This window comes from Cygnus atratus, chromosome Z (genome assembly GCF_013377495.2).
Source record: "Cygnus atratus isolate AKBS03 ecotype Queensland, Australia chromosome Z, CAtr_DNAZoo_HiC_assembly, whole genome shotgun sequence".
Lineage (NCBI taxonomy): Eukaryota > Metazoa > Chordata > Aves > Anseriformes > Anatidae > Cygnus > Cygnus atratus.
Window position 1 is genome coordinate 53895318 of NC_066396.1, and position 27303 is coordinate 53922620.

At 39.4% G+C, this 27303-nt stretch overlaps 1 protein-coding gene across 4 annotated transcripts in view; it reads left to right on the forward strand.

The window, feature by feature from the left end:
- PIGG (phosphatidylinositol glycan anchor biosynthesis class G) overlaps positions 1–27303 on the forward strand; it is an 88402-nt gene that overhangs the window by 12487 nt on the left and 48612 nt on the right. For 3 of the 4 annotated variants that reach the window (XM_035564245.2, XM_035564242.2, XM_050716525.1), the window contains exons 7-9: positions 7236–7453; positions 10156–10437; positions 20128–20585. In XM_035564245.2, coding sequence (XP_035420138.1) covers positions 7236–7453; positions 10156–10437; positions 20128–20585 — 958 coding nt within the window. The remainder of the gene's footprint in view (positions 1–7235; positions 7454–10155; positions 10438–20127; positions 20586–27303) is intronic. The other variant, XM_050716526.1, reaches the window with a different exon arrangement.

Below are 27303 nucleotides of genomic sequence, written 5' to 3' on the forward strand. Positions count from 1 at the left end.
TCAGAAACTTGTGGAAGCCTCATGTGTACCACAGACAGTGGATATGTGGTACTTCATCTGTCTTGATATTTACTTGGAAGGAGAACACAAAAGGGCACAAGCTTACAAGGGAAGGGTACCATGCTGGATTTGATACTTACAAGGAAATGGTCAGGGATATGAAGGTCAGGGTCAGCCTCATCTTCAGCAACCATGGGTTGTGAAAGGATATAACAAGGCAAAAAGCAGGATCGCAACCCTAGACTTAGGAGAGCAGACTTGCTCAGGGATCTACCTGAAGGAATGCCATGGAATACAGTCCTGAAGAGAAGGAGGCTTCGAAGCTCTGGTTATTGTATTTTTTTTCTCCTTCAAGGATCACCTCCTCCAAGCTGAAAAGCAATGTCACCATCTGGAGGAAATCTCCACATGGAGCAAATCAAACAGAGGTGGCAGGAGGCACGTGTGGATGGGTATGAAACTTGGATGTGAAAAAGAAACACAAGAAGCAGGAGGGTTGAGTAGTCTGGGAACATTATACACATTGTCTGAATATGCAGGGATGAGATTAGGAATGTCAAAGCCTATCCGGAGTCTATTGGAGAGGGAAGCAATAAGTGCTTCCACGGGTACATTAGTAGCAAAATAAAGACCTGGGAGAATGTGGGCCTGGTGCTTGGTGGGTAGTGGACCTGATGATAAAGGACATGCAAAAAGCTGAGGTAGTCAATGCCTTCTTTGCCTCAGCCTTTACTGGTAAGACCAGGCCTCAGGAATGCTAAGCTTCTGAGACCTATGGGAAAGCGTGGAGAAAGGAAAACTTACCCTTACTGGAGGAGAACCAAGTTAGGAAACATTTAAACAAATTGAATATACAGAAGTCTGTGGGGCCTGGTGAGATACAGCCACAGTGCTGAAGGAACCAGGCAATGTTATTGCAAAGCATTCTTGAAAATTTTTGACAGGCTTTGGTGATAAGGGGAACTTCCTGAAGACTGGAATAAAGCAAATGTCGCTCCCAAGTTCAGGAAGGACAAGCAGGAGAATCCAGTGAACTACAGGCTGGTCAGCTTTACCTTGATCCTAGGGAAAATGATGGAACAAATATTCCTGGAAAGCAATTCCAAATTTAGGAAGGATAAGAAGGTGACTGGGAGTAGTCAGCATGGATTTATGAAGTGGAAATGGTGCTTTGTCCAACTGGAACCTTCTTTCTACAACAAGTTGTCTGGTTTGGTGGTTAAGTGGAGAGAATTGCATGTTCTTCAGCTTGTTAAAAGTGTTGCTAATGTGTTTGTCTCCCGTAACATGCTCAAAGACAAACTGATATGGTGTAGATTAGATAAATGACTGGTAAATGCAGTGGACTGAAAGGTGGCCGAGCTGCCAGGCATGGGGGTTGTGATCAGTGACAAAGCCCAGCTGGTGCAAGTCCCTAGGGGGCAGGCCCCAGGGGTTGACACTGGGGCCAGTACTGTTTAACATCTTCATTAATGACCTGGAGGATGCGAGAGAGCACTCATCAGCAGGCCTGAAGATGATACAGAACTAGGAGAATGATACACCAGGTGGGCTTGCTGCCATTAAAACAGACTGGAGAAACGGACTGAGAGGAACTGCGTGAAGTTCAGCAAAGAGGAATGTTAGAGAAAATCCCATGCAACAGTACAGGTTATGTACTGACTGGCTGGAGAGCAGCTTGGTGGAGAAAGACAAAGGGTCCTGTAGTATGTCAAGTTTAACATAAAGCAGCAATACACCTTGTGGAAAGAAGGCCAGTGGCACACAGGGTTTCATTAGGAAGGCAGTCATTAGCAGGTCAGTCCTTTTCTTTTCTCAGTTATGGTGAGATGATGTGTGGTCCTGGGCCTCATTCTGGGCTTCCTGGTGTAAGGAAGACATGGATATGGTGTAGTGAGCACAGTGAATGGCCATGCAGGTGATGAAAGGGTTGGAACATTTGTTATACAAGGAGAGAGACTGAGGGTGCTTGGAGAGAAGACTCAGCAGGGACCTTATCAATGTATATAATACCTGATGGAAGGGAAAAAGAAGGTTGAACTAGACTGTGCTCGGTGGTGCCTGGCAAATGGCTAAGAGGCAGAGGACATAAACTGAAATATGGGAATGTTTGTTTAAATGAAGGAAACTTTTTTCTGTAAGGGAAATAAAACACTGGAATGAGTTGCCGAGAGAGTTTGTGGAGTTTCCGTACTTGTAGACATTCAAGACCTGACTGGGCAAGGTTGTGAACAATATGTTCTAGCTCGCCCTGCTCTAAGCCTTTGGCTCTTACTTGTGGATCATCTGCACACTCATCAGAGTTGCGCTGACGAGTCTTGGGCCATATTGTTTCTGAATTCCATAGATGAAGTGTGCTGTTTTGTAAAGGTAAGAAATCCCTGGAAGAAACCCAATTAGACATCTCGCTCATTTGCCAACTGCAAGTTGAAACGTTCTCATTCAGATTCTCAATTAGTAACAACTGGTAGATTGTGAAACTTCAGTTGAATGCAAAGTAAAACTGCTATGAGTGGAGCTGCAGTTTAAAGGGACTGATACTCGTAGGGATGGTCTAAGCCTTGCTGTCTTTAAAAAAAAAATTAAAAATTATTTATAGAATCAGAACAGCCCAGGTTGGAAGTGTCCTCAAAGTATTATCAGGCCCAGCCTCTCGTGGGAAAAAGGAGCTTACACATCCAATCACATCTTGAAAACCTCCAGTGACTGGGATTCTACCACATCACTGGTGAGGTTGTTCCAGTGATTTATTGTTCTCACTGCACCTAGAAAAGCACTTTGGGTTTCTTAATGTGTTCATATCTCACTGTAAGGCAGTCAACTATAGTTAGCTAGTACTGCTTCCTTCCTGTTCAGAAATTCAGAACATTCATCTGAATGATGAACTAGTCTTGTTTCTGTAAAAGACACTTTTTTGACACTTTTTGAGTGCAAGCTGGATGTTAATAAAATGAATGTCCACTTTTTAGTTTGGAAGTAATACTGAACTTGCACTAGGTGTATGTATTGAATGAAATAATTTGGTATTTCTGAGAGATTTATATACTGAAACTGGAGGAGTCATTTCTACATGATACATTCTTTTTGTGTATTTGTCAGTTTTTTAAATGATTGCTGCTTGTGATTGTAACTAAATGAAACTGTTATGAACCATATGCTTGGGAAGCAGAGCCGTTTGCTACGATAGCTTTGGAAGAAGGCTGAGGCAGGAAATGCTGGTATAATTCTGTGCAAGCAATCCATTCCCGGTGCTTTGGGAAACCTGTAGCAGGGCAAGCTTGGTTTGGATTTGGCCTCAAGTTTAGCTTCTCTTGTGTGTATGCCATGCAAGACTGACCTGCAAATGTTATCCACCAGTTACCAAAACGTTTATTCAACAGTGCAGTCTATGGCCTTCCTTGTTTTATACTTCCTGCATACAGATATGCCATTGAACACATTGGAGTTCTCAGAGAAAAGTTCCCAGTCCCTCATTTCTTTCTGCAAGTTTCTGTTATCATTCCCTTAATGTATTTCAGAAATGTAAATGCAGTTAGACTAAAACAGTTATCTTTGGCAACATGGATAGAATGTGTTTGGTAGGCAGTAGCTTGGAGAGAGGTAAATGAGATGGGGGAAAAAAATGCTAAAAGGAAGAAAGAGGGAGATGGGGCAAAAAAAACTGAGAAGGGATTGAAGCAGGAACAAGATGTGGAAAGAATTTATTTAGATTTCAAAATACAACTTGAACAAGTTTCAATGTTCTGTGTAATAAAATAGCGTCACGTCAAATCTCAGTTTAATTGAAGCTCATTTTAGATGATCCTTTCTGGATTTCTAGATTTCCTCAGAGGTATGAATATTTAACTTTTTTTATTTGAAATAAGAGTTTTTTTGAATTTCTAATACTGGTTGAGGAACTTCCTAGGGAATCCACTGTTCAAGAGCAGTGAATGGTGGAAAGTCTCAGTTGCACACTGGCAGCTGTCTTGATACACAAGTGCTTGCTGGTGGTTGAATTGTAGTCACCAGTGAATACCTGCAAGCCTCCTGCATAATAGGATCAGAGATCATCAGGCCCAGCTGCCTGACCAACAGGCATGGGGCACCAACCACCTCGCTAGAAGGCCTGTTCCAGCATTTGCCCACCCTCACGGTACAGAATTTCTTCCTAATGCCCAGTCTGAACTTCTCCTGGTGCAGATTTGTGCTGTTCCCTCCTGTCCTGACATAAGTGCCCAGGGAGCAGAGACCAGCACCTGCCTCTGTGCTTCTCCTCCTCAGGGAGCTGCAGAGAGCCATGAGGTCGCCTCTTAGCCTCCTTTTCTCCAGGATGGACAGCCCAAGTGTCCTCAGCCTCTCCTCACAGGACGTCTTCCAGCCCTTTTACCAGCTTTGTTGCCCTCCTCTGGACGAATTCCAAGACATTAACATCCTTTTCACATTGTGGAGCCCCCAAATGTATACAATGTTAAAGGTGAGACTGTACAAACACTGAATGTAGTGGGAGCATCACCTCTTCAGACACTGGCTGGCAATGCTGTGTTTAACACACCCCAAAATGCAGTTTGCCCTCTTGTCTGCCACAGGGCGGTGTGCTGGCTCACGCTGAGCCTGCTGTCACCAGCGCCCCTGGGTCCCTTTCTGCTGAGCTGCTCTCCAGGCACTTGTCTCCCAGTCTGTGCCTGGCATTACTCCGTCCCAGGTGCATTTTCCTTTGTTAAACATCACACTCATGATTGCCCAATGCTTCAGTGTATCTAGAAGCCTCTGCAAGTCCTCTTGTCCCTCCAAAGAGTTAACAGCACCTCCCAGTTTAGTACTGTCAGCAAACTTGCTAAGGGTGCATTCAACTCCTGCATCCACATCATTAATAAAAATATTGTGCAGAGCCTGCCCTGGAACTGAGCCATGGGGAACATTGCTAGTGACTGCCAGACAGATGTTGCCCCATCCACTATGACCCACTGAGCTTTGCTGATCAGCCAGTTCATCACCCAGCATAATGTGAACCTGTTCATCTCACAGTAGAGCAATCTGTCCAGAAGGATACTGTCAAAAGCCGTACTAAAATGTGCGTTAATAGGTTAGAAGTTGTAGAAAAAAAGACTTGACATTCTGAGTTAAACGTTACTTTGTAAAATTCTCATGTTGATTCAGCCTGTAGTAGATCACTGTTTTGTAGTGATAAGAGACTTACAAACCTTAAACACAATTCCTTCATAACTGCACAAGAATTGTGAGAAGAAATACTGCATTCACCTTCACTTACTCGAAATAAAATGAAAAATGTGTCTGAATTTAATAATGTAGATCCTCTTTTGCTGAAAAGGTTTCACAAACAGCATAATGGTTTCTACCAAATCTGATCCATTGTTGATCTATCAGGAGTAAAAACTAGCTGTAATTTAAGTCTTTGTGACACCAAACTTATTTCAGTCACTGCTTTAACTCTTGGCTTCTGAAACTACACAGCAAATCTTTTGCCCTACTTTTAGCTAAGAAGTTAAGGATTTCAAGATAAGAGGGTGATGTTTTTATATAACAATTTCCAAGTTGGCCATTTTACCCTAAAGTTATTAACTTTAGAGTGAAATAGCATGGAAATAATAAGTATCCTGTGTGGAGCTGTAATTAGAACTCAGTGATCCTTGTCCTTGATCCTCAGATCCCTTCCAACTTGGGATATTTTATGATAGTTATTGATGTAAAGGGAAACGAAGCATTTATTTCTAGCAAAAAATGCAGATGCATGTGAATGTTCACACAGCATAATGTCCAGTGAAACAGAAGTTCCTTCTGTTGTTGATTGAGTTTATGTTGTGATTACATACTCTACTCAGTGACTGATTTTTAAATACCACATGGCATACTGGAGTATGGGATGATGCACCTATAAAATGAAAAAGGAAAGCATGCTTTTAAATGCTTTTAGAAACAATACTACTGTCAACATTCACAATAAAATACAGCAACTGATCTAATTTGCTGTGTTGCTAATACATGCTCTTGAAATTAAACTTATATGAAGTGAATAGAATACTCATCAAGTGGATGTACAACCCAGACTAATGATTTTGGCAGAATTTATTTTTTTTTAACCTTTATGCTTATAATGATAAATTATTCTATTTTTTTTCCACAAATTGATGTCTCTTCTGTGTATGCCTGCACAATCTGGTTATTGTCATAGCTGAATAAATCTTTTTGGGAAGTAAAAATGCTATGGCTCATTCTTTGTGTGCTGCAGCTTTTTGTGTTGATGTTTAGCTAAAGGGAAAGTTGACAATGAAAATCAACATTAGTAGAGAAAAATAGTAGAGTCCTCTTTTGTATCCTTTGAATTGACTTGTATCATTGTCCTTCCACACCCAACCTCTGTCATGTATCAACCAGAACACTCACTGTAAAGTAAGAGTTGTGTCGTCACTCCCCTCCACCTAACCCTCCCACTAGGTTTTTCTTCTGGTCAGAATTCCTTTAGATGTGCATAGGACATCATGAAATCACCTTCCACGGCAAGCCTCTTGCTTCTGTAGGTTGGTGGCAGCACCAGGTTTTCTCTCTTTTTTTTTTTTAACAGGTTCGACTGTAGTCAACCCTTACAATATAGCCAAAATACTGAATTTCACTGGAGAGCATTGCTTTGCACCAGCTTTGTAATCCAAACACCTGAAGACAAACTGCGCACTTCGGCTGTTAACTTTTCGATTACTGTTTCAAAATTTGGCTTATTTTGTGTTTCTGTTTGTGTTACCAACTGATTCTCATTATCTCTGTAGCAAAATCAGGGCTCCTAATATGTTGTGTGGATGTCCTTTGATGTTTTCTCCAGAGATCAGCAGTTTGGTGATTTCCCACTTGGCTTGTGCAATACAGTCTGGATAATGAGCGGTTCCAGTGGGAAACATGGCTTTTTCAGGATTTAAAGCATTTGGATACGTTTATTCTGGAAACCTTTTGTAAAAGTAAATGGCTATTTTAATACGTTTGTCACATATCGAGTCCTTGACATTCTATCTGATTAGGGATTAATTGGTTTTATTCTGAGTAACTGTCTCATTATGGCCTTGCTGCAGGAAGATAATGTAACTTTCTGTGTATGAAAGAAGTTTAAACTCCTATAGCAAGTTTTCTTCAGATCATACAAGGAAGTACAAAAGTATGATTAGGTTTCCTATTATCCTCCTTTGTTCATGGATCCTCTTACCTGTGTTTTGTTTTTTGTTTGTTTGTTTGTTTGTTTTTCCCATTAGATCCTGGATATGAGCAATTTAAGATAGCGGAGAAATCCCATGGTAACTGGATCAAACTGTACTTAGAGGGGAATAATTCAGAAATACTCATGAATCTTGGCAAAAAGGTCCTGAAGCAATATTTGGAGGCCCTGAAGACTTTGAGTTCTTCACTAAGCAAACAAGTGGCACAATATGATATGTATTCGATGATGGTGGGGACTGTTATCATTATGGAGGTATGAAAATACATCTTTCTGGGAAAGAAGCTAAGTGCAAGACATGAAGGTTCCTATTTTTTGACTACTTAGTGTATATTCTTCAGAATTAAGTCTTCTAGGGTTTACTGATTGTATTTGAAGGATAAGCGTAATATTATTTTTAAAGAATAACTTAGCATTTAAAATTATTCAAGAGAGCTTTTGATATAAGATGGTTATGTATTGGTGTAAATAGGTGTAGTAAATATGTAGATGTGCTACAACTTACATTACTCCCATATCAGTTAGCCTTCTACTCTTTAAGGAGATTTCCTGCATTAAAACAAAAAACATCTGCAAGTAAATTCCTATTTTTTCCTCTTTATCTAACAACAATTACAGCTATTTAGAACAAGCGAGACCCTGTGTGGCTGTTTTTCTTTTTTCTTTTTTTTTTTTTTTACCATTCCAAGAATTACTCTTTTTACTGACAGGCCTAGAGCCCCAAAATAGGTACTTGCTGAAACGTGCTGGGTCACCATTCCATATCACACTAAGGAATAAAGATAAGATATCCCACGTCTGGAATTTTAAGTGGTTATTTGCAATTGATATTTTGGGGAAATCTCAAGTGTTGGAAATCTCAAATACCACAGTGTAATGCTTTGGGAAGAATGCTGAGGGGATACCGTGCCTGCATGCTGAACTTTATATACAGAAACTTGCACCTACCTTTCAGATAACATCACTGTCAACTTTTGTGAGAAAAAGCATTGTTCCCTAGGATGGAGATACCCACTACTGTCTTGATTTAGTTCTAGCCTGTGAGCAGTGCTGTAACCTACAAGGCTATATAATAGCTGTACCTGCGGTTCTGTTCAGTGTCTGGAATGGTCAGTAGATGAGCAGCTGTTTTGTGTTTGAGCTTCCTCAGTCCTTGTGGGCTGCATGCAAGGCCTCATCTTGTACGCCTTGTTCTCTGTGTACAGAACACATTGGAAATGGCTTTCTGATGGACTGCTTGGTGTGCTTTATCATTCTGCTGACCACTTCTCAGGAGTCAGTTCCGCAGTCCCTGTAGGAGACGAGATGGTAGGTTCTGTTACCAATCTACAGATAGCAAATCTGGAGATGGACAGTGCCCGCGATGAAACTGAAGTGCTTATAGTCCTTTCTTGTTCCTTTGTTTTGGGAACCTAAGGATTCAAACTCCTGACAGTTTGTACCTGAAGCACTGGAATTATGTTTTTTTCTGGAATGCAGTTGTTGGTGTTTACTTTTTCAACAAAACAGATCTCAGGTATTTTAGTCAATGGGCCTTTATCAACAGAAACGTGCAGCTACTAATTAGCTTTGAAAGTGTGGTTAACAAGAGCTTGCACAGTGTCACTAGAAGACTGTACAAAACATCTGGATTTATTTTTTCCCAGTGCAACACTCAAGAAACTGCCGTGCTTTCTAAAATTGTTTAGTTTTATATGTATTTTCCACCCTCAACCATAGAAATAAAGGCAGGGAATCTCACAGGTGACTACAGGCTACATGATTCTATAAATGCTATTTATCTTGTGAGGAGAATACCTCTGGAACATGAACTAATAACTATTTGCTCGGAGAGTTAAATTTAGATTTATAGGTAACTACGATTTGAGCATTTTAGTATCATTAGTGCTTTGTTCTAAGTCCTGTGTTAAAAAGCAAAAAATGAGCCAATATGATAGTGTGAAACCTCATGCTTTCATAACTGAGTGAATTGTGGAAAGTATAATATGAATAAGAATGGACTACTGCAATGCATTGCAATTAGTTTGACGTATTTTACTATATCTTGCTGTATGGATGGGTAAGTTTTAGGTAGAGGTCTTCACAAGGGAAAGATTATAGGTTGGCAGTGCTCTGATATAACTGCTTTTTAAAAATTTGTCTTAATCATGCCCTACAACAAGCATACTGAGCTCTCTTTAGTCCATCTGTGTCCCTTGCAAAATGTCTTAGCGTGTGGCTGAATTTTTCTTTATTTGTTCATGGGTAGCAGAAATTACTCAAATTAACTCCACTGCTACAGTTACCTGAGAGGAAATCTGACATTCTGCTTCGTCTGTGTGCGGATTATAGCAAAGCAGAAGTGAAGCTGGTAAATCGAATTAAGACAAGGAGAGGGACAAAACTAAATACCAGAATTCATAAGCTTGAAAAACAGCATATGCTTACGTGATAGCGTGAGAACTTTTCCTGGCCTGGGAAGCTATTTAACTCAGCAAGAAATCTATAACTTGTGAGATAAATGGCCTTTGGTAGAGCATGCAGTTAACTTTTTATTTACGAGTTATAAATGAGTCGAATTTGTTTGCTTAGGAGCTATTTCAGTATTGAGAATTAAAACACTTAATTTTGTAGAGAGTTAAAACTCTTTCAGTGAATGAAGCTAATGCAGATGGTCAGTTACAACAAGTCAGGAGGCACATGGTAATATATTAAACCCTGATGAATCATGCACCCAAGCCCTTAAATCAATAAACGAAAACACAATCTTTGTTTCTCCTCTTTATATGGTGATAACTTACGCAAGTCAAACCATCCAGTATGTTGTTTCACAGTGTTTTTTAGATCAAGTGATTATACTAGATCATACCAGAGTGACGTGGATGACACCAGTATGATTTTTGTGTGAATTCTCACTGCATGCTTTAGCTAATCCTGATTCTTTAAGTGTTAATTCTCTGCTTTATTTTTTTCCTTAGGTTCTGCTGATGCTTTTGCTCAGTGTTCCAAAAGCTCTGAGCAGCCGGGCAGAATTTGAAGTGCCCCTCTCCCCTTCGCTCTTCTCTCTGCTCTTTTACTTGATGTGTCTGGTGCTGTGTGCGGTTCACGTCATTGTATGCACATCAGCAGAAAGTTTATGCTATTTCTGCAGTATGTCCTGGTTAACAGCACTTGGAGTGATGATGCTGATTTCTGCACTCATGTGTGGTATTTTATCTGCCATTGGAAAGATCCTTGAGAATTCCAGACTTCCAGTGAAGGTGAGACCGTGCATTAATTATGGTTCAAAATGTTTTGCTCTTCATGGCATACTTTCTAATAAAGTTTTGTAAAGGTTTTGTGTGTGTGCTTAAAGGAACTGTAATTTGTAATGTAATTAGTGTAATTTAAAATTAGTGTTGAAATGTGGTATGTTCATTGTGGCATGATAACAGGTTCCTGTAAAGAAAATCATAAGAGTGCTTATTTTCAAATTACTTTAAGAAATGTTCTAATTAGTGTACATTATTTTACAGTTGAATTTATGAGGTTAGAAACAGTTCTGTGTACTAATTTTATGCTGTTACACATTGATGTTTCACAGCTGCAATTAATGCAAGATGTATGATATTTTGCAGTAACAGTTTTTCAAGCTAAAAAGCAGACTTTTTGACTTGCAGAACTGTGTAATAACAGCTCTGCTCAATGGAATTTAGAAAAGTCACTACTGAGCAGAGGTTAACATTGCAGTCAGTGGAACTATACGCTGGAATTCCTGAGCTTAACTATATATTTAAATTGTTTTGAGTAAGGCTGCTAATGTTTATTATTAAAGCTATACCAGTTATACTTTATCATTCTGTTTCTGTAATTTCTGAATGTGTGTCATTCCTTCGTGGAAGTACTGTTTTTCTGAGAGAAGCCTTGGACTAAAAGTAATGCCATTTTCTCCAGAAGGCAGCTCCCCCCCATTTCAGTCTTCTTTGGTGCAATTCATTCTAGTGTATTAAAAGTGATTGAAAAAGGAGTTTGAATAGATCGTGTTGTTTCATGCTTATGTTTATTGGTAACATAAGATTTATGTGTGTATGTTGATCACTTAGGCTAAAGCAGTGTAAAAAGTCAGCTATCACTTCTGCTTAATGATATCAGGGAAAGAAGTTTCATCTCAAGCATAACTGCTGGCAGAACAGTCTTTCTAAGTGTAGATCACAGTTTGCTTTTGGTACTGAAAATTTTGTGTCAAACTAGGTTTAATGTTTTGTTACAAAACCTAGTGATGCTATTGTGGATTATTTTTAAGGGCAAATGAAAGAAGAAAGAAAAATTAATCAATGTGAATGGGCAAATCTGCCGAATAAGACGTGTAGTTGTACAGTTTAACACTGTTAGTACTTAGGGATGCATTGGTCTTTAAATGGACTCAGTTCACTTCAGCCTTTTCTGAGTTGTACTACTTATAGCCTTTATTTATTTAAGCATAAATGAGGTAGAAATTCTTATTTGTAGAATGTAAAAGAATATGGCCTTGAAATCATAATTAATGATGCAGTGTATTGCGTAGAATCTTAAGATTTACTTCTATGCAGTAGTAAACAAAGGAAAATAGTAAAAATTACATATATATTTAAAATATTTTATAGCAAATAAAAAGTAAATAAAAATAGTAAAAAAAAAAAAGAAAAAATAGTAAACAAAACCAAGTAACTATGGGAAACAAGCTCATTTTTCATCTGAACTTAATATTTTTTTCCGATTTTAACAACAGTAAGTGATGATGATCTAGACCTACATATAATTTACAGACAATTCTACTTCAATTGGGTTGAGAATGATGACAGTGGATTTTAGCTTTGTCCTCTAGAATGATAGTCTCAGAGCAACTCGGTCTGTTTTTGACCTGAAATCTTCCTTACATGCCAAGAGATAAGTTAATCCTTTGTGACATCCACCACTGTAGGAGTAATGGGCATTAATGGGCACTTATCTTTAGTCTCATTAAAGATAAAAGACTAGCCTTCAAACATAAGTACTGCACTTCTGACTATTACACCTATCCATGAGGTCAGTTGAGAAAATGAGTAGATACTTTTCTTGCATGTCTAAGATCAGAGCTTGAAGCCTCTATAGAATAGGAGGTGATGCAAAGCATCATGTTCTTTACTTTAAAGTGATAAGCTACACGGAGGCTTGCTCTCTGCCTGTGCCTTTAGTGCAGATGCCTGGAGACCTTCTGTCTTCGGATTTTTGTGCATCTTCCTTCCTTCATACTCGACGTACAGCGTGTCAGCTGGAAGTATCATGCAAAGTTGTTATAAACCAGCCTCTGCTTAAGATGTGTTTCAAAGTTTTTGTTCAGTATTTCCTCAGGGAAAGCCTTTTAACTCTTTAATAGGGCAGCTCCTTTTCATTTGTCATTCCTTCATTTTGGTTCATTTTTTATTTTTTATTTTTTAAATTTTTAAAATTGATTAATTAATTTATTTTTTGCTTTGAGATGAGGCTGAACTCAAGAACTCAAGGGCTGTTAGCTCTGCATTGTTTGTCTGTATTTCTGATGATTCCTTTCTGAGTGTTCTGCCTTTAGACAGGTTGATCTGGTCTCCCCTGTGTTTTTTTTTTTTTTTTTTTTCTTTCCCCAGTGATTTACTCATTATTCTTCATATGGGATGACGTTTTATGTGGTTGGGTTTGAATTGTGTTTTGTCTTGTGATAGGCAAAGGCTTGTATTTTCTTGGGGAGTTTTGTTTTTCTGATCACTGATTGTCTATCAGCCAACCATTCCAAATGTGTACTTGAAATTGACAGCGGCCATTGCTAACTGCTAGCTAAAGAAGGCAGTGTCTTGGCTGGGTGTTTTGTATTTCTGTTACATTTCCCACTCCTGCTTTCTCTCTTTTGGGGAACCGTCTGGTTTCTCTCTGAGTAGAGCACCTCATTGAAAAAAAAGCACTCATGAACTGCAGACTCAACACCAGAGAGAGCCCTCCAGCTTCATGCACCCAAATTCTGGTGCCCGAACTAGCAACACACTGCGCTTATCAAAGAAAGAGTATGTGAACATAGTGCAAATCTTTCACCTCTGTTGGCCTTTTGGTATCTGCTCTTGCCCAGGAAGCTTCAGGCAGCTCATTGAGTCCTCCTTTGAGTGGGCTTTGGCCCAGATTTTTGGGGGCTTCCCAGGTTGTGGTTGTGCTTCAGTAAATCTGGAGCAAAGGTTAGAGCTTCAGTCTTTTTTCCTCCCCCAGCATTAGTTGTTTTTTCTCTGAGTGCTAAGTTTAGAACAGGCTGTTACCATGTATTGTTTTACAGGTATGGGGTCTGCCTTTTTAGTTTGGCCTGAGTCTAGGGGTTTCATTCCCACCTGTTCTTGTCACTTTTACATCCTTGCTGGTGAGAGGCAGCTGCTGGTGTGAACAACTTCCTGCAGGTGGCTTATGTGTTGCTAATACAGCTACTCTAAGTGATCACAGCAGCAATTGCAAAATGTCTCCTAGTGTTCAAAACTTTGAGTTGGGTGAAATGGCTTTCCTTATGATATGAATTAATTGCTGCCTCCCTGATGGATGCAGATAATTCCATCAAGGAAGACATTAAAAGAAGCACACACATAATCTATGCTGTTCCACTTTTAGAATCAATCATTGTGAGGAACTTCCGTAACCATAAACTGTTGGCCGTTTCTGATGATTCCACCTAGTCAGCTATGCCTAGGAAATGCGGTCAAGAGTATATGTGAGAAGTCTTTATCTATCTATTCTATTTCATTTTTTTTCCTTCCCTACCCCTGCTTTTTCTGCACATTTGCCTTTGAGAACAAATTGAGCAAAAATAGACTGATTAGAAATGACATCCTGTATAGGATTAGCGGGGATGGCCTCAAGTTGTGCCAGGGGAGGTTCAGGTTGGAAATGAGGAGACATTTCTTCTCAGAAGGAGCAGTCAGGCACTGGGACGGGTTGCCCAGGGAGGTGGTGGAGTCACCGTCCCTGGGGGTGTTCAAGGAAAGGTTGGACGTGGTGCTTAGGGACATGGTTCAGTGGGTGACGTTGGTGGTAGGGGATGGTTGGGCCATCTTGGAGGTCTTTTCCAACCATAATGATTCTATGATCATACCCAGTTTTGTATCTTTGTCTACAGCACCCCACGTTCTGCTTATAAGAGGCCACAGCAGTTAGAGCTTTCTCCCCACTTGATGTAGCACTATAAACCCAGTTCCATGTTGCTTGAAGAAATATGTTTCAGCAGCAATGTGTTGTTTTTTCTTCTCTGGTACCAGCTATTGAGACCCATCTGGAATGTAAGAAATGGGGAAGAAAACCTTTATTTACACATGCAGTTTTGTGTCACAGGCAGTAACACCTCTGTCATTTTAGGAAAGTGATCAGATAGTGTCTCTTGGACACGACAATGCTTATTTTTATGTCACCTTGGAAAATATCTCCATTTGGCTGTAATGGGACAGTTATCAATTCAAGTGTTTCCTGCTTGAACTGGAAAGAAGGGGGAATGTATGAAATTGGTGCATCATGAATCAGAAATATATTCTGGAGCTTTACCCAGCTGGGAGGTCAGGGCATACCAGCAGATGATCAGATCAGCTGCTTCAAGTTGATAATACATGAACGAGGATGTTTTCAGCAATGTTTCCAAGATCTACCTCACTCACCACCCCCTCCAAAAGTTGGGGTTGGTACAAGTGAAAAGTACTAGATTCTCGATTCTGGTGCTGTGTCTCTATTCCTGTACTCGAGGCATATTTGAAGATGTGGGAAGCTGAAGTATGTCTTACGAAGCAGACGTGACTTTGTATCGAGACCTGTAGAAATCCATTTTCATCAAACCATCTTCATCCTACTCCATAAATGACTGGATTGGTGGATCCATATCTCATCTTGTAGTCAAATAAGCTTTGCTGTTCCTGTTCAAGTTCCAGAGCAAGCCTGAAATATGTTGAATGTTTGGTTAGTGCCTCCATTCCTGACGTGTAAAAGCAGTGACCTGGATTGGATTTACATTTTCACCAGTCTCAGGGCTGTTGCGGAAGGATATTGTGGCTTCTCGCGGGTAGCTGCTTATATGAAGATAGAGCCTGGGAAATGTGAAAGGGAGCAGAGAACAGTTTGGTGTTGCCTGCATTGTGGGTGTGAAAGATTATTTACTGGTAATTGAAGCACAAGCAGTGAAATATGCACACAGTTGTGTCTCCGGTTCTATCCCCTTTTCCAGCAGAACACTTAGACTTTGGGGGAGAAACTGATTGTATATACTCTGTTGATCTTAAAGTGCCTGCTGTTAAAATTAGGAGCGCTATTACACTAAAATATGTCTGAATCCAAGTGACCGTGACCTGTGCTTCTCCATAGTCTGCATGTGTGCTCCACATCTGAAAGAGCTCTGAAATCCTGCTTTTCTGATGTCACGAAAAGAATCCTGAATCTTGCCAGTTAAAAAATCTAAAAGCCTTCTCTAAGCTTATGCTATATGATAAAATGCAGGTATTTTAAAAGTAATTAAGATAAGCTCTCCTTTTAATGACTTCAGAGCTTTTTTTTTCTTTAAATTGTTTCTGTTCACATCTAAAGATTTCTTTCAAGTGCTTCTCATTTGTAATGCTTTTTTTTTACTTTTTTTTTTTTCTACTGTGACTGTATATAGAAGCTGATTACCAAGTTCATGAATTTTCTGAAGACCAGTGCAGGCAGTGTTAGCATCTGCTTCCTGACTGTTATTTATAGGTTCTGATTACTATGTTTCTAGCAGCACCAGTCCCTTCTTTTAATGGCACTTCAGGTTTTAAATAGTTCTGCAGCCCTTTATGATTTCCAGAAGATATTCAAAAATGTTAACTTCTTGTTCATAGCTTCATTCTAATTGCATGCCAGTTCTTAAGTACAGTATTTACTACTGCTACTAGTTGCAGTTTTTTTCCTATTTCTGATAGAAATCAGAATCAGTAGTTTTTTTGAGAATAGAACCTGTAAACTAAATATTTTCAAATGCAGTTTTTGAGAAGCTGCATTGTGCACAATTGTAGTGTTTTTTTTTATTACTTAAACAAAATGCCCCCTTTTTATTTTGAAATACTCTATTCATTTAAAAATATTTTTTCCTCTTCAGTGCAGTATTCCTTACTGACCTGAATGGTAAAAATATTTTATACAATTGAACGTAAAAATATTTACTTTTTTTTGATTTGGTGGGAAGAAATAAAGGTGATTAGAAGATGCCCTGACTGGGTAGCTCTCGAAAATGATCCAAAACTGCTGTGAAAATGTGCGAGGAGCAAAAGTGATTTGTAATATTTTATTGTAAGGAAGTTAGCATTATTGGAGATCAAGATTCGATGTAGGGAGCTTAAGTATCAGAAGTGAATCGAATGAGAAGTATTTAAATTTTAGGTGATAGTTGGGCATGAAAAACAAAATGTTCCACATAACATCATAGAATCAGAGAATGATTTGGGTTGGAAAAGACCTGAAAGACCATCTAATTCCAACCCGCCTGCCATGGGCAGGGACACCTCCCACTAGACCAGGTTGCTTGTATAATTCCCTAGGCATTAAATATGGATGATTAATTTTTGTGAAAAAGAGCTTCACTTTCAACTGGACAGAAGGGCCATAACTGGAATTGGACTTGGAAGATAAGGTGCAGGATGTTTTATCTCAAAGTGAAGAAAATGTAATTTTCATGGGCAGGGGTACATAGATTCTATTGTTTGTTTATTCGCAACTGTGCAAGCAAGTAAAAGATGTCAGAGATCTGGCAAACAGATCTGTTTCTGTATTATTCAATTACTACTGCTTGTATATCAAATATTAAAGCTACCCAGGCATGGCAAATTAGAGGTTTAAATTTAAAGTCTGGCATATAGAAATCTCATAAACCAAAGATACTGTGCTAAATTTGTGTGTCAAGATAGTGGTGCGAGTCCTACAAGTTTTTTAGTATCTGGAATGCCTTCTGGGTTCTTGAGGACTGGAGGTGTTCAGCAGCTAGGAAGTCAGAGCAGTGGATAGAGTAGGACCAACAGTTTTGTGCCTGTAAAACAGATCTGAAAACTAAGAACAATCCAAGTAATCTAAGGTCAGGCTGCATAAAAAACTGTAATGATAACATTCCTAATATGGCACAGCTCATATGAGGGATTACCAGTAAATTTAGAAAACCTTGATGAAGCTATTTTCAGTATTTCTTAGACCGTGAAGGCCCAGGAGATTATAATTTGCTGCATAATTTTTCATCTTGCATAGATTTGCTCGAGTGAATAACTCTGGTCTGAAATGTGGCTTATCAATAAATGCCATTGGACTTAACCCTTTGAAGTGAACAGAGGAGTAAATTTTGTTATCTTCACCGGAATTGTTAGTCAGACAAGCATGCATGAAATATGAACTTCTAACACGGGGATGTTTCACACTAATGCCACCATTTTTATGAGGTTGTTGCATGTTCCCCATTGATAATCCTTTTTTCAGTTAATGAACCTACTGTTCAGCCCAATGAACTTATTTTCCTGTCAGTGCTGACAACCAACTGATACAAGAGAGCAATCCTTATGTAGATTTTATGTCTCATAAAGGAGACGAATTGTATTGAAGACATTTGAAGACATACAAGAAATTGTATTGTATTCTCATTTGTTGAGAATCTCACATTCCTTTGTCTCTGCAAGCAGATGATGCTTATGCACTCTGTCACCATTTAGTGTCAGCCAAAACCTTTAAGGCCAGCGTTGGAGTTTAAGCTTTCCACAGTTCAGTGATGTATTCTTCATGTATTAGTCTTTGTGAATTTCATGGTCTTTAGTCTCTGCACTGACTACAATTCTACCAGGTCTTTTTGTTCCAAAATGTGGTTTATGGTTTGTGATTGGCAAAGCAGAGGACTAAAGAAAAAGGAGTAATCTGTAGGGCACCAAAGAAATTTCAAATGTTAATCAATTTAGATTGTGAGCTTGTGCTGTTTTTGAGATAATGACTATTCCTGTGATAAATTTGTAGTGGCTTTTTTTTCTTTATTACAGTGATTGTAGCCTTTTTGTTGTTCGTTTGTTCAGTTTTTTTTCTTAAGTGCAGTGACTTTAGTGTATTTCTTTAACAGCACAATAAATGAAGGTGATATGAAAAGGTGATAACTTTAATTATACCTTCTGCATTCAGTCTCATACATCTTAGTCAGTCTCAATTCTGCAAAAGTTGTTTTCCTCAAAGCAAAATCACAGTAGTGTTAACAAGCTTCTTGGGTCAGGTGTAGCTATTGTCCTCTCCATGTTGCATGTACTTGAATATTGAACACAAATACATGTGCTGCTGTCAGTCAGTCTTAAGAGTGAGACTTCAGAATTGCATCTGGATGTTCAGGGTTATCAGTATGTTTATATCCACTTTTCTGTTACCTGCTCCCAGATTAGTGAGTTTCCGTATTGTTCTAATATAAACTATTTAAACAGTTCAGGAAGGTGAGGGCTTTCCCAGCTCAGACTTTGAATCTTCCCATGGTTTTCCTCCTACTCACATTTAGTTGGACTTGGAATTTTCTGGCAAATTAAATGTAGACACTCGTAACACAGTGGATTAAATTCAGCAGAGGGAAAGATACACACACTGAGGTCCCTTCAGTCACTGTCCCTTTGACCTCCCTCTCATGCAGCCGTATAATCTCCAGACCCTCTTGCTCCTGACATGAGGCCCTCGAGCTTTGTGGCTGAAGGCCTTGCTTGCCGTGAGACCTTGCAGTGCCCAGATGTGGGACAGAGAGTGAAGTTGCACAGAAAGACCGGGAAGAGGGGCTTTGACAAGCGAGGGTAGGCCACAACAGTGTGGTGCAGGGCTGTCAGTCGAATCAGTGTGGTGGCCGGCGCCTGCTGGTGTGTGGCTGGCCCCCTTTATCTTTCCTCCTCTCAGCTTCCCCATCCTGCCAGCCTGTTCCTCTGCAGCCCCTCTCCCCCAGCTCTGTCACTTCCCTGAAGTGTTCCTTGGTAAGTCTGCATAGCTCCACAGACCCCCTCACACTGGTAATACCGATGCTGTCATTTTCCCTTATCTGTTACAAAGTCCAGGCTGATGCTCTTCAGATGTATGCCTGTGGTTTCTTAATGGCCCATCAATTAACGGCTGAGGAGTTTTGGTCCTCTTTACTGTCTCCTTTAGTGCTTACTTATCAGGGGCCTGTCTGTGTGTTTTGTTTATGGCTTTCCCTGTTACTTCCCCTTCCCTGTGAGGTGAAAAGCTCCTTGACCTGATAATGTGAATGAACCAGATGGTCCCACCTTCCCCATACCCTTACACTCTCTTTTTAGCCGTATCATGATGATGGAGCACTTTGAGTAGCTGCTGTGAGCAAGAAATCGAGCTAATGGAGGCATCAGACAACGAATTTTGTGGCTTTAGGTAGACTCAGCATGTGAAGTAAATAATAGGTGGATAAGATTTATAACGGATTTTATGATGACAGACGCATTTCAAGCCAAGCAAGGACAAGAGGTACATCAGAATGTCTGCAAGTAACTTCTGTTAATTTGAGTAATGAAGGTTGTCACTGTACCGCGTTGAGGACAGTACAGATTTAACCTATTAGAAAAGTACCTGCTATTTGTATTGCAAGTTTGATTTCTGAAAGACTTCTGTTTTTACTTCTACAAATAAGCAGCAAGAAGAGAGCTTGTTTCAGACCTTTTGTCACAGGGTGGTAGGGAATTTGAATCTGTTCAGCTGAGATTATGCATGAAGTTTCTTACCTTAAACAGAATGTCATTCTAAACAGTATGATTATACTGCAGTGCTAACTAAATAGGCTACAATAAAATGAACCTTTCAGAAATTCGCAGGATTTGTCAAGGTGGAAATAACTTGTCTTGCTGTTTATTTTGTTTCCTGAGAGGAAATTGCTGTAAGCACGCTTTGAATGCTTAAACAAGTGAAGTTTTTATACAGCTTTCACCACTGTTATGTGTTCTTGTTTGCAGAATCCAGCTGTGTCCAGTTCCAGCTGGTCAGAAGTAGATGTGCTGATGCTGGCTGGAACAATTGGCCATGTTTTGAGTTTGGGGGCAAGCAGTTTTATAGAAGAGGAACATCAAACCTGGTATTTTCTTATCAATACCCTCTGTTTGGCACTGTGTCAGGAACTCTGTAGAAACCATTTTCTTCTGAAAGAATGTGACCCTCAGCATGGCACCAGTTTGAAACAAAATTTTGATGGTATCAGGGAAGCCTCTGATTGCAAGAATATAGATGTACCAGCATCAGGTAATTCAAAACTGGACAAGGTTGCATCTTCAACTGAATTCATTAGAGGATCAGATAAGTGGTTAAGCTTAGCGAGTCCATGGATCATTCTTATTTGCTGTCGACTACTTCGATCCTTGAATCAGACGGGAGTCCAATGGGCTCATCGGCCAGACTTTGGGCACTGGTTGACAAGGTGGGTATCTGATTTATTATCATGCTTTCTGTCTTATTTATAAATTAATGTATGTTTTGCTTGGTGAAATATGTATACATTTCTATACAATCTCTATACAGAAAGCGCTGTAAGCATGCAAATGGCATAAACAGTGAAACAACATAAGGAATTTTTCAGAGCTGCTTCATGTGAGTGTAATTCCTTGTGTACTATCAATAGATTATAATCTTAGCCCTGCACCATGACTTATCTAATTAATGTCAATTACACACGATAGGTTTATCAGAGGCAAAAAGTAAATATTCTTCATGTGTAAGTCAACAGTGGCTGGTTTGGGAAAATAAAAATCACTTAATAGAATTAAACCATTAATTTTAAAGCAGAAGGTTCTGCTCAATTTCAGACTTTATGAAGTTGCTCGAGAAGGTGCTGCACATAAAGTTCTTCCTTGTCTGTCACAATCATTTCATGTGTGGGTGGAAAACTGAAGGAATTTTTCAAATGTAGTATGATAAACAGAGAAAGGGAATTTCTTACAACTTGAAGTACTCTGAGAAAGGCTTTTACTCTTACTGCCTTTTAGTATTGTGAAGAACTAGAGCCATTATTCAGTGATAAAAAGTACTTAATATTTGAATTGTTTTTGAATGTCAGCTGGTGGATGGAGAAGCAGCACCTTGCAACTGACTAGTCAGTGTTTTACAGACAGCAGATGGGGAGGCTTTGCTGTGTAAGATAAAGATTCTTCTTGCCAGTATCTTACAACATGTTGATGACATGTCATTCATCATTCATTAATAGCGACATGAGTAAATGAACTAATATGAGACTAGTTACATATTGGCAGCCTCACAGATAAAATGCTAATTGCTGTGACAAGCATGAGTGCTGAGAGACATGACTTATGAGGAAGTTTACTGCTTTACAGTAGTTGCCTTATACCAGAGCTTTCACCATGCTTCCCTTGTGTGATGAGGTGAGGGATTGAGGATGGAATGTCATATTCCCAGTCCTAAGTCCACGTCACAGAGAACTCCATAATGAGCTAAGCCAGTGTGTGACCAGTCCTATTGTAAATACAGGATTAGCTGTGATTTGTTGTGACTGGAATCATTTTTTAAAAGATGAATCCTCAACATCTTCCAAAGATTTATTTGCCCAATAACTTCCTGGGCCAGACATCTTCTTCAGACTGGCAGCCCTTTTCTTGGACTGTACTCATACCACAGCACTATGGAAGAAGGACTTGATATTCTTGGAGCTGAAAAGCTGCGTTTGTCTCCCTTGAATATATTGATCCATTGTCTCTTGTGCTTTTGCTGGGCACCACTAAGACGTGCCTGGATTCATCTTATAACACCCTTAAACCCCCCTCGTGTTTGGTGAGATCTGCACTGAGCCTTCTCCTCTTGATGCTCAGCAGTCCCAGTGCTTTCAGCTTCTCCGTGTATGACAGATTCTCCAATCCTATCATCATTTTCATTGTCCTTTACTGCACGTCTTTCTTTGTACTGGGGAGCCCGGAACTGGACGCAGGACTGAACAGAGAGGAAGAAATGCCTTGCTCGACCTGCTGGTAACATTTTTCCTAATTCAGCCCCAAATGCTGAATACAGTCTTCGTAGCAAGGGCACAACTTGGTGTCCACTACAGTGCTCAGAGCCATCTCTGAAAATATGCTGTACGCCTGGTCAGCCCCCAGCCCATCCTGCTCTGTGTGGCTCTTCCATCTGAGGTGCAGGATTTGGCATTTCCCTTTGTTGAACTTCACGGGTTTGTTGTCAGGCCATTTCTGCAGTGTGTTGAGGCCCCCCTGAATGACTGCACACCCATCTTGTGGTATGCCAGCTGCTCTTCCTGTTTTGCATTGTGTGCAGACTTGCTGGTCTGTCCTGTCATGCAGGTCATGAATGACTTTGTGGTACGGATCAGAAGAAGCCTGTGAGCTGGGCAGCTGAGCCAGTTTTCAGTCCACCTCTCTGTCCACTTATCTCAACCCTACTGCATCAGTTTGCCCGTGAGTGTGTTGCAGGAGACTTAAAAGCCTTGTTAAAGCTGAGATAAACACCACTGCCTGTGCTCCACTCTTCCACCGAGCTAGTCATCTCCTCACAGAATTCTATCAGGTTGATTAAGTATTACTTCCCTTTCATAAAGCCAGAACAATCCTGTTATTAAAGCTGTTTGCCTCCCCCATCAGAAAAGCTGAAGTACTGGCAGCTAGATACCAGAGCTGAAACTTAAGAATGTCACTGGTAAACTGTTCTCTGTGTTTCCCTTCTAGTTATAGATTCAAATTGGGTATATTTGCTTGGATCTTAAAGCAAAGGTCCTGCAGCTATAGTCTTAGGCTATGATTGCTTTTTTTGACAGTAGTGGTATATTAAAGAGCTCTTTCCTTACCACTCAAGGTACCTACTGCCATGCTGTTCCCATCACAGACCCTTTATTTTACCAGCACAGCTGTTACTTTGTCAGTGTGGTGAACTGATGTGGCTGGAAAAATAACCAAATTTGGTGTAGGAAGCTCTTGTCTTTCAGATGGATCACGTCCCACTCTGATTTACCATACAGATTAACAGGCACATGTTCTGGCACAGTACATGGGCTGGCTTAGTAACAGGATTGCAAGAATGGATGACTCTGCAAGCCAGCACTGCTGCTGTTGAAATTCACGTTGAAGCAAAATAAGTATGTGCATCTTCTGAATTGATGCAGACATAAACACTTTTTTTTTTCTTTCTGTCATTGTCAAGAATTGTTTAAAAAGACCCACTTGCCTGTCAAATGTGGATGGGAAAGAATTAATGATTTTTCAAAAATATACTTTTTTGGGCTTTAAGAAAAAAAGTTTTGGAACAGTCCAGAGTGCAATACCATGGCAGGCTGAGATGATGTGTAATTGGGGCTGCCACAGCTCTGCCTTTTTCTTTTCAGAAAGCTGCTTCTGCAGCGTTCAGAAAGCTCAAAAAACAGCAGAACCCTGGCATAGGTTGGCTCAGGATGCTGTGAAGCTACATCCTGACTTAAATCACAGGAGCAGCTTTTAGCCTACCAGGAAAATACAGGATATGTCACCATGGTGACATGTACTTCAGTTGCTTTATATGGTTAAAAGTTTACATTAATAGCAGCATTTAAAGTGCACAGTTTTTGGACTTGAGTGATAGGATGTAGGTGGGGTAAATCCTTTCTTGGGTCTGAAGTGGTTCATAGGATGAGCTTTGGAAAGATTAGTCAATGAATCAACTAAATCTTTGTACGTCCTCTGGTTTGTGGGGGTCCAAACCCCTATTTGGTGAGCATGCTTACATTTTTTTTGTTTGGAGTTTTTAAATTCTTTGTTGCTTCTCCTTCACAGGAGAACAGTGTGGTAGAGGTGTCTGTTTCCCTAATGTTTTGATCAGGATTCAGATGATGTGTTTTCCTTATAGAATAAATTAAAAGTTGGTGATAAGCTGAGTTGCATAAAGCACTTATTCCCCTTCCCAAAATGCACTGCGAGCCTGTAAGGTTGATTGTCATTCTATTTTTAGCATGTGTATAATTTGCATAGATATGTCTTAATAGCACATTTTCTAGTAATAAGAAATTAGAACCTTACTCAGATCATGTGTATCTTGTTAGTTTGAGTTAAAGCTGCTCAGGCTTTTTCTAGCCAGGATTCTATTATTTTGTGTTTTTAAGATAAGCTGATGAACAGTCTTCCTTTTATTTTTCCTTTTATTTACTCTTTACATACCTGTAGTCATTCTCGGACCAATACTTTGCATACCCGGACAGTGCTTAAGTGGCTGAGCATTCATTTGAGACAAAGGGATTATTGAACAGGTTTGTAGACGGGAAAATGTCAGAAGCAGAAATTCAGTTTACTTATAGCATGTTGAAATATTATCATTATTATTTATTTATTATTTTATTAGGGATTCATTCAATAGTGCTGAAATTAGGGAATTGTTCTATGTTATTTGAAGAGAGACTCTGCAAAAACTGCTGCAAAGAAAAGACATGCTTCAGTGAGAAAATGCACAATAGAAAAAAAGGCAGTAGATGAAGCAGAAGAGACCATTCAATCCCTAACAATTCCCTTGCCAGAAGTAAGGTTTACTTTTTAATTACTTGGTATTCAGATAGTTTTGTTCACGTGTTTAATCCTGGTAAGAGGTCATACTTAGAAGTTGTCAGATGCTGCTGCATGCCTCACTGTAGAAGGGGTGAAGGTGTTAGCTGGAGCACCAGCTTGCAGAGAAGTTTCCAGAAGCACAACAGCATGGGAAAAGGATTATGTTTTCTTTCAGTAATGTACTTAACTCCCACGCCAAGTGCCACCCCCTAAAAACTAGCATGCAATGTGAATACTGTGTATTCTGTTGTATGCTAGTAGTATGAAAGAAAAAAAAATAAAAAGGCTTTATCCACCTAAAATGTGGTTCTATGCACAATTGTAACTCCTTTCACTCCACTAGTACTTGCAGAAGTGAGGTGAGGTCAGACCAGTGGAAGGAAATGTCTTCAGTCTTCATTCTGATACCAGAAATATGAAAGTGTAGACCACCAGCTGTTACATTAAGAGCATAAAAGACAAAGTTTTTCTTTCTTTCCCCTTCCTCCCCCCCCCCCCCCCCCCCCCTTCACGTTCTCAGGTTGTTTCTCATGGAACTCTTGGTACTTCAGTGTTCATTTTGTGGCTTAGGCAAACACCACTATGTTTCATCTAAGATAACAGCAGTATGTTCCTGCCTGATTTTCTGGGTGGGATTGTCAGAGTCATTTAGAATTTTGCTAAATGGCTGAACTCTGTGTTGAACAACTACAGTCCTGTTTCAAACTGCATGCTAATGTAATATGTACTTAGCTGCCTTACTGTAAGTACTGTGGTTGGAAAACTTGGAATCTGTAGGTGGTTTATGCTGACGTGACTTCGCTTGCTATAAATCCTTTTTATTTGTTTCTTCAGCAAACTCTTTGAAACACTGGAGTAATTTTTTTGTTGTTGTTAGTTTTTTGCAACAAATCTACTTGGTTCAAAAAAGTCCTAAACTGAAGTAACAGAAGATTATCAGAAAATGTGGACAAAGGCTGGATATAAACCCCTATGCTAGCAGTCAAGAATATGCCGTTTGTGACTGGTGTGCGCGTCTTTGAACATACCCTTGCTTTACATTGGGCCTTCTATGAGGATTTTTCATTATTTTTTGGAGGGATAGAGTATGATTTCAAGTGTTCACTGTAGGAAATTGCAGATGTTATTGAATGTCTTGCTTGATATAGCACCGGTTATTATTTCTTTCAGGTAAGAGTGCTTTTTTTTCTTTTTTTTTTTTTTTTGTTACTACGTTAATTTTACTTACAAGAGTCTCTTAACAGAATTGCATTGATAAAGGGATGAAGACTAAGTTGATGGTGATGTGCTGTTGTTTATATCCGATTTGATTTATCTCACTCTCATACAATGAATAGCTAAGCAGAATATATCCTGAAAGCTTTTAAAATCTAACACAAGTGTTCATTTGAAAGATGCACTGGCTACTAAATTAGTTCTTTATGTATAGATCATAAGAAATTATGTGTTCACTATGTTCACAGGTTGCTGCAGCAGTCCATTCATTCTTTCTGCCATCTCTTCCTGTAGGAGAAGGGTATTACCAAGGAAAAACGTTAAGAGCACATTATATGTTCTAGTGTTCTATTTCTCCCTTTTCTCTACTATCCTGCAGAGAGCAGTACATCTCCTGAGAGTCCTTCTAAGTCATATGAAATGTTTGACTGAGTCCTGCACGGAAGACTAACAGGGCAACTTTTCTGCCCCTTATTCTTTCCTCTGTGACTTTCTCATGCAACAGCTGATAAAACTATTGGTGAAAATCCCATGAGGCATGTACCAGCACATAGGAAAGTAAACCTGTTTGAAGTACTGTAATTTTGATTAAATCAAAGATAAAACTGGAATTTCATAAATGTGATCAGAGTTAATGCAGATAATAGCACAGGCTCAGTATTGGTCTGCTGAAGTTGATAATCTTTTATCATGGCATTTTGAAGTGTGGAAGACAGAGATGGAGCACTTAGTTCTAATGGTCTAAATGATGTTCTTAGCAGAAGGTAAATTAATCAAATTAGTGTTTCTGGGTCATTTGGATGCTGGGAATATTTGCAGTTGGCAAATTTTAGTGACTTTTGGATTATAAGGGGCTTTCTGAAATTACGTAGCTAACTATAGTAGGGATTAAGTGCAGATCTTTACCTGACCCCCTTAAATTTTGCAGTACTAAGTGATATCACTGTAGATTTAAATACACAGCTTTTGGCAACGTGCTTAATGAAATGCTCTTGGTTCTGTAATGACCGTTATATACTTAGGATGAGGGGGAGCACACTGTATCTGTACTCTTGGCCATGATGCAAATTCTCAGTTTCTATCACTTGAATGTATTGATTCACTACAAGGTGATGTTGTATAAAAATCATATTGTGCTAGTGTATTTATCTGTGTGTATGTTTTAAGCTATATATTTCTGGTCATTCTGGCTAGGCAGTATTTTGCATGTTGAAAATTAAACAAATACATGTGCGGTTATTTATAAAGGGAAAGTAGTTCGAATTCAAAATGTTCGTAATGCAAAAATATTCTATGCCTTCTCCTAGAAAATGAAATCATATGGTATAAGCAAAATGTGCTTTTTCAAAATGTGTAACAAAATCCTAGTTTAAAAGCCTTGGACCCTTTTCCTTTATG